This window comes from Vidua macroura, chromosome 4, assembly GCF_024509145.1.
Source record: "Vidua macroura isolate BioBank_ID:100142 chromosome 4, ASM2450914v1, whole genome shotgun sequence".
Classification (NCBI taxonomy): Eukaryota; Metazoa; Chordata; class Aves; order Passeriformes; family Viduidae; genus Vidua; species Vidua macroura.
The window spans coordinates 6,507,530-6,515,871 of record NC_071574.1 but is presented as its reverse complement, the minus strand read 5'-3'; the positions used below and the strand labels follow the sequence as shown (position 1 = coordinate 6,515,871).

Below are 8,342 nucleotides of genomic sequence, written 5' to 3'. Positions count from 1 at the left end.
GTTCTTTGAGACATTATTATTCCTTGTTAGAAGAATAAACTTTAAAAAAGCCTTGTCACATGCTTAGGACTGTATTGAACACTGCAGAATCTCAAGACAGATTTGAACATAGGGAACCCACAACTGTGGGGACCATGCCTTAAGGGATATCTTCATTCTCTATCCAGCAGCAGGCTACATGCTGGAGATACAAGGAAAGTTCTGCTGAGCTCCCCAGCACATTACCACTCAAGGCCAGGGTATTTTTAAACCCACAAATGTTTGACAAGTGAAAATTTATTTCCTTGACAAGTGCTAAAGGAGCTGTGGAGAAAGTGACCCCATTCTACAGTGCATGGCCAAGAACTCTCTTGCTTTATTTTCCAACCCTGTCCAGCTTCCAAAAGGCTACTGCAGGCTTGCTCAGCACATCAAATTTGGCTTACCCACCTCAAGGAGACAGAAAGTTGTTACACACCAAATGCTCAGCACACTCCAATTTCAGTGGGCTTGGTCTGAAGGCTCAGCAATGTTAGAGGTGGAACCAAAATCAAGTTCCTTTACTGAAGCTTTGAGTTCCACATCTGACAAGGCTTCAAGGAAAAGGGGTTTTAATTTTTTTATCCCAGCGTATCTGTTTTTGAAGACGGTGCAGAAATATCCAATCTTGCTTTAAAGAGAGCTGAGAAGGCAAAACAGACCAAACAAAGCTTCTTGTTACTGAATACCAGGCTACATCTGTGACCAAATTAACTTGTTTAGAGATAATAATTTGTTTGGGAATCTGGCTATTGTACTGAAGATACAGTCAGAGCCCTACCAGAGAAAATTTTTGGCTATGGAGGTCATCACAGTACAAGGAAGATGAAATTAATTTCCTAGAACCCACTTGAGGAAATTAGCAATTAAATTTGCTCCAAGTCCAATGATTTATCCTTCAAGTCACGTTCTCATAGCCAGTAAGATCTTTCCAGCGCTTCAATAAAACAAAACCAACCACCCTTTTCCTAACATCTCATTAAGAAGCAAAATTCCCCGCAGAGCCCACTGGGCTGGCCAGCACAAAAGACTAGGAATTAAGCCCAAGAAGTGATGCTCAAATTGAGGTCTGAGTGTCAGCCATAGGACGTGTTGTTCTGCCTTTTTATGGTTGTTTGTTTGTTTACCCAAAGCAGCAGTGGAAATTCAGTCACCATGTCCACAGCAATACAAGATTTTCTTTCCATGATGGCTATTATCAATTTTATCAGAAGCTGACATGAACTGGATGGACCAAGATATGTATCTGCAGGAAATCTATGTAGGCCAAAATTTCAGACACAAATGGTCACTTTCATCCTCACTCGCTCATGGGAGAGGCTGGTGTGAAACGTCCCACTCCACAAGTTCTCCAATGCCCAGAAGACGTGACAGATTCACAGTCAAATGTAACACCTTCATCAGTCAGCACTTCACTGGACAGGTCATTTGAAATTGAATGGGAACTCCAGAAGGAATTTTCCAAAAGACACAATGCAGCAGTTTAGTTTACCTCCAATTCCAACCCAGTGGCTGTGCTCCAGTTTGCAGCAAACACTACTCAGAACCACATGCCATGGGAGTTTGTTATCTCATCATGTATGTGTAAGTCTACTCTTCATTATCTTTTCAGTATATCCAATAAAGCATTTATTTGTATCAACCACTTTTTGTCAGCATTTTCTTTCCCAGTGTTGAGTTGGCCTTTTCTTCTCTGCTAGCTCATTCGTTCATTTATTTGCCACTTTGCCCAGCCAGGAGAATGTCATTTTCTGAATGAATATTTGGTGAATGAATGCTCTTAATATTCACAGCCCTTGCTACATGGCCCTCTTGAAGCTGATTAAATGCTGAGTTTACATTTTCCTGAGTTTACCCCCAAGATCAACTGCAGTGAGAAGGCAGCACAGGACAGATTCTCCACGTCAGCTGTGCCAATATCCACAAGCCACTCGATGTTTGCCCAAGTCATTGCCCCAGTGATTTTTCTATCAGTGGATGTCACAAATTCAAACTTCCCCCCAGATGATGTTTTTTTTTCCCCATGTAGGCAGTTTTAGAAGGACTTCAGTTGTAAAGAAAGAAGCTGCTCAGAAGCATTCAAGTAACAACAGTAATGAACCCTCAAAACAGTTTCCAAGGAGCAACTGGAATCCCTCCTTTGTTGCCCTTCTCTTGCAGGCAAAGACCAGTAAGGAAAACTAAGATATGATAAACTACTAATGACACAGGGCTGCTTATGTGGACAAGCATTTGTGCTTCTGTCAGCTAATTCTGGCTGCAAAAACAAAAGGGTTAACACACAGGGTCAGTTCTTTAATTAGAACTATAATGAATTATATGTCGGTTTTTTCCCTAGTCTGGTACACTTCCTGCTAAAAATCAGATACCTATATAAAGGAAAATCCCTTTCAGCTGGAGCTTGTCCTGGATGCTTACTCAGCAAGGTATCCCAGTTCTAAATAAAAAAAAAAAAGCCCCTCAAGATTTTTTTGCCCCTACAAATCATATAGTCAGCATAGTAAGAAAGCACACAGCAATTTTCCTTTCAAGGAACTAGGCTGCTTAATAATTTTACTTCTCATTTCTTCAAAGGGGGCATAAGGATTTTAAGTAATCTAATCCTTTGAAGAAAGAGATGAGCATTGGTGCTTATTTCCAACCAGATTTTCCACAGAAACCAAGTTTAAGCCATCCCTGGCTGCATAAGCACATCCATTTTTTATACTAAGTTTTGAGCTGTGGGGTCTGTTTCAACCAAAGTGACCACAGCAAGTGTCACAGAGGACAAGTTCCACCTGCTTACCAGAAAACAGACAACCTTCCAGTGTCCTCAATCTTTATTCAATATTCTCTTCCTCAGCATTGAGACAAAAACCCAAGGAAATTCAGAGCACTTCTCAAAAGAGGCCAATGCCACCTTTCATCATACATGCACCATTTCTCAGCAACACCTGAATGCTTTGTGTGTGTGCATGTGTTTCTTTTTTTTGTGCAGATCTCTGCTTTTTTTGTTTCTTTGTGTGTGTTTATTCTTTTTCTGAGGAAGGAGCAGTTTGGTCAAGTTAATTATCCTCTGCTTTTTTGTGTGTCCACCATTCAAAGGAAATTTGGTATAACACACCATACCACAGATCATCATCATATCAGTGAGGACAAGCAGCAAAATGTGGGCTCTTTCACTGATTTGTGTTTCCCATAAGCTGCAATCTGATGCAAGCTGTTTGTGCTGTACTTGGCTCCGTGCAGCACACTATACAAAATCTGATCCTGTTTCTACATTGTTTGGCATGTACCTGAAAACATTTAAAAGAAGAATTCAACTGCCTTAACTGTGCTGTCTGGTTACCATAACACTTTCTTTTGTTTCTAAAACCCAGACATGCCCAAACCCTCTGAACTCAGTATTTATGTTAAAACAGCTGCAGTATATTAACTAGCTGTGTTTACTTACTTTGCCTGTATACAACTGTTGTCTTGAAAAATCTTCTTTCTTCAATTTATAGCTCCTTCATATAGGTATACTGCCAACATGGCTAATCAATTAACCTCTGCTTCTATCTACACAGAATTAGTTGTCCTTCCTCAAACTATGGTGATCTGTAAAATGCACAATTTTGCTGTTATGCTGGAGGGAATAAAATACACAGTATTGCTGAAAAGTGAAAAAGGCTCTTTTCCTTTTTTAAGTCATGCTCTTGCAAGGCAGTGGTCGCCTCAGTTTTGGGACACTGGAACACTGAGGGCTACTACTTTGAAGAGTCAAAACCTTGAATAATAACCAGCCTCTGAATTTACTTCCATCACTTCAATGCAGAATGCTGTTATATTAGCCCTCTTACACCCTTCCTGACAGCACAAAAGCTTCAGTTCTGCCAAGGATTGCTGGGACAGAAATATTGCCCAAGCCCTCAAATGACCACTCGAGGCTGATGGCATTTATTCACCATCCAAGGCTCCCACAGAGCTTAAAATGAAAATTTTCTATCAGAACAGTTTTGACTGTTCACAGTGTCACTAAACCACTGAGCTACTTAGAATCTGATATCTTGCCTCCAAACTCAAGTCTGGTTGCCCTAAGCAGAGTAGGTTACACTGTTGTCAGAACACTGCTGTAGCAGTGCAAACATACCCCCTAAAAAAGTGATGTGGTCTCAATGCCCAGATGTGCTGAAAAACAAGGAGGGAGGGAAAAGAAACTTTTCACCATAGTGTGGAAACTCTCCAGAAAGGAGCCCACGGTTCTGCCAGATTTTTCAAACAGATACTGCAGAACAGAAGGACACTGGAAACTTAAAATATGCACAGCCTTTATGTCTTAGGGGCAGTAACTGCAAGGAATGATGCCATGGAAGGCCAAGAAAAATCAGTCACAAGGACACAAAAATACCCAGACCCACTGATCAGTGTACATTAGGTATATTTTTATTTACAGAGTAGAGATGCCTAATCAATTATAAAGTTAGACACCCAATAATTCAGCTCCTTTTTGTTGTGTAAAAGTATATAAATATATACATAAAATTCTATTAAGTAAACATTATTAACTGTGATACAGTTAACATTCACTACTATCCTTACGCTGACAGGCATCTCTTAAAGCTTAAATGCTGATTTCAAGATACCCTCTATAAAACAGCTCTAATTGTACTAGAAGGGCAAAAATTCTATGCCATGAACAAGCTTTCAAAAGAGACTAGTAAAAGGTCTTTGTAATAAAGTTTACAAGATAAAAATACTGCTTCATCCCTCCCACTTCCCCACCCTGAAAGAAACAAATACCCCAAAGCAGTTGCAGAACTGCAGGAAGTAGTATAGGATTACTTTTTTTCTTCTTCTTTACTTTTCTTTTTAAATTAAAATATTTTTATTTCTGTATTTTATGACATATTAAGGAAGCTGCAAAAAAATGCAGCTTTATTAAATATTGTTATACAAAAATCTCACATGTGCATCCATGGGGCTGAAGATAATAGTGGTATTGTATGAGCTATCCCTTTCCCTTAAAACTATATACCTTATTTGGAATGATGGAGACACTTCATAGAAAAGGCATTGGATAGCAACTGAAGAAAGGGATTAGAAAACTATTGGCAAGACAAATAAAATGCTCCAAAGCCTCTCAACCTCCTTGCTTCCTTATTTTAAATGCACTTCTGCTTCAGTACTTTATTTGTCTCTCTGTTTTTCTTCGTCCTGGAGCTGGTTCAGGACATAAAGGACAACTTGATAGCAGAAAATGTACTGATCCTGTAAGGAAAAGGAAATTACAGAACATGTGAAAAATGCCTGCACACCTAAGTGCCCTCACTTGCACTTCACAGCTGTACAGCACTGTCAATACTAATTATACTATTAAATAAAACCACCATCACCAAATCCCAAAGAAAACAAAAGATCCCAAACAACAACAAAAAAAAAAACCAACCAAACAAAAAGGCCACAGTGGAAAAATATGCAACCTCAACTTAAAGCAAATACAGACGCTCCTCTGCCACTAAAGATATATTTCATATGGGACATTTATCTTTCTTTCACATCAAAACCACCTAAAGAAGACTAGGCACTTTACGTAAGCAGAAATGAAATCAGCAAGTGAATTTCAAGGACTTGCATCAATGCCAGCTAATACAGAAACTCAGAGGACAGTGGAACTTCTTACCTTAATCTCAGTGATAGAGGTGTGGGGGCTGATAGATGTTTTGGGGTTTGAGGTAGGGATGGGGCTGATAGTTTACTGGTTTGATTTCAGGGCTTTTTTTTTTTTAACTATGATTTGACAATTCCTTCCCATTCAAAGAAAAAGCGCAGATTTTAACAAGACCTTGTGATGACCATCTCTAAAGTTAATTAGCTCTAGATCCAGATTATTCCTAAAAGATTGAACTTTTGGCTGGATATATTACCAAAAGAGATCTCAAGACGTATCATTGATTCACAGCAGCTACAGTAAGGCCTTCTCTTCAGTTTATAAAGCAACTTTAAACCAAAAAAGCTTAGCTGACCCCCCTCTATAAACACATGCTTTTGAAGATGAAAACTCACAATTTTTTTTTAAATACAGATCAAAACAATACTGCATGTTAAAAACGGCTTGTGTTCATAAACATTAAATACATCCTGCTACTCATCTGATTTAATTCTTGTGACACAAGTGTCACATTACAGTGCACAAAGACAATTGCTGTGTCCATCACGAAGCTCTCTGGCACTTCAGATGGTTCAGTGAAGGCCTGGGGAATCCAGACTCACCTCTGTCTGAACCATTCCATGTCTCTGCAGACGCATTGTGCGCACCAGGTCCGAGATGTCGAACTACCAAAACAAACAGCAAGTTAAACATTCAAAAGAGACAGACATGCAGAACAAAGGAACATTCCCAGCATCAAAACAGGGAATAGGATTAGGTATATTAGTAATGAAACAAATAATTCACTACAGCCCACGTTTGTCTGGTAGGTAACCAGCATGTGCTGTCTCTGGGCAATCTGGATGTGGCCCTATATCAGACACTCCCCCCTTTTCTTGTGTTCTTTCTGTACACAGGCCTTCTTGCTTACTCTAAGCTAAGCATGCAGGAAAGAGAGTTTCAGACATTCAGAGGGGGCTTAGAAACTCCACTGAGCTAAGCATGACATAGCTCATCTTCTTTAGAAATTCACCACGGTTTTGCTACCCCAGGCTGCTGAAGGACATAAACATAAGGAAGCTAGCACCCTCCTGTGGATTGCCCTAGAAAGCAATCCCTGGTCGTGTTGGAAAACTTAATTTACACGCCCCTTCCACCAAATGCCAAAGCCATCATGGCAACACCATTTTTCCTATGCCACGTGCCAGAAGTCCACTATGGCAGAAGATGACCTTGCAATATCCTTCAAGTGGCCTGGATGCTGAGGTTCCCCGAGCTAACCCAAGAGCCACTGGATATCAGAGCTCTCCCCACCTGGGATCACCAGCAAAGAAACATCGTGCTTAACAACAGCACGGCACACTCTTTAAAAGATCGCATGGATTCAGTGGAAAACGTTTCACACCACTGGGCCCATCCCATGGATACTCACATCGAGGTCTCTGCTGATCAGCCCCAGGACCACATCGATGCAGATGAGGGTGCCCGACCTCCCGATGCCTGCACTGCAGTGGGTGATGATGGGTCCCGCCTTGTGGACGTGCCGCATGTAAGAGATGAAGGTGAGCAGATCGTCTGGCTGCGAGGGGGTGTCGTGGTCAGGCCAGGCAATGAAGTTCAGGTGGGAAATGTGCCGCACTTCACCTGTCTGAGGTTCCAAAAACAACAGCACCATTTGGCTTGTGGCAAGAGTAAAAAGAAAGGAATTGAGTTCCCAAAGAAAAGTCTCAGAACAGAGGGATTAGCCCAGTGAAGGTGCTTTATAATGCAATACAACAGGAACTAAACTGGAAATAACTAGTAAGTAATTTAAATGTGTAAGGTTCACTGTGCAGACTGAGCTGCTCACACAGAGGAGTCAACCAGCCAGACTGATTTATTAGTGAATTTCATATCCCTACATATATTTCTGTGGCCAATGGGAGCCAAAATTTAGAGTCTCATTAGCGTAATGAAATCATAGCCTGGCCCAAATGCTTTCTCCTATAAAGGTCACGAAGCAGCACAAGCTGCCACAAGGAACAGCTGCCCGGTAATGATCACTAGGTAAAGAGGAGAAGCCCTGGGCTGCCTCTTGATGTAGACAATGCAAGTGAAAGCAGGAAAGCCAGAAGTATAAATATGGCAACACTCAGAAAAAACTCTAAGCGTTGCAGAATTAGATTCACTCACCTGAATCTCTTCGAGCTCCAGCACTCTGATGATGAAGCCCTTCAGCTGCTGAAGTCTCACAAGAGCGAGGCGTAGTCTGTCATTGATCATGGTGGTTTTATTGAGCACATCTGGCCAGTAACGCTGACACTTTATCTTTTCTCCCTCGACCTCCTGAGTCATCATGGCAATCACAGTACAGTTTTGTTCCCAAACCATTTGCCAGAAGTCTGCTACAGTAGTAGGAAGAGGTCCTTGGCATGCAATGTAAACGAACTCCTCATTCCCCACGGGCATGCGAATGAAGCTGGCATTGATGTATCCACCATCAACTCCGAGAGGGACTCTGGTGGTGTCATCTGTCATCCCCACACAACAGAAAGACCTCATGTTAGGTGTGCACGTCTGCTAAACAACTGAAAAGTCTGTGAACATCCATCCCTACCTACCACAGCACAGTAGTATTTTGTTCACTGATCTTAAACTGCTTTATAAATGCTTGCTTTACTTTCATCCTTACTCGGATTAGGAATCAAACCATGCCCATCAACCGTCTGACCCAATC

At 41.2% G+C, this 8,342-nt stretch overlaps 1 protein-coding gene across 4 annotated transcripts in view; it reads right to left on the bottom strand.

The window, feature by feature from the left end:
• Window positions 1–4,400: 4,400 nt before the first annotated feature.
• PTPN13 (protein tyrosine phosphatase non-receptor type 13) overlaps window positions 4,401–8,342 on the bottom strand; it is an 85,476-nt gene continuing 81,534 nt past the window's right edge. For all 4 annotated transcript variants that reach the window (XM_053976166.1, XM_053976167.1, XM_053976169.1 and 1 more), the window contains 4 exons: window positions 7,799–8,136; window positions 7,059–7,274; window positions 6,250–6,312; window positions 4,401–5,247 (listed from right to left, as the gene is read on the bottom strand). In XM_053976166.1, coding sequence (XP_053832141.1) covers window positions 5,167–5,247; window positions 6,250–6,312; window positions 7,059–7,274; window positions 7,799–8,136 — 698 coding nt within the window. In that variant the 3' untranslated portion in view covers window positions 4,401–5,166. The remainder of the gene's footprint in view (window positions 5,248–6,249; window positions 6,313–7,058; window positions 7,275–7,798; window positions 8,137–8,342) is intronic.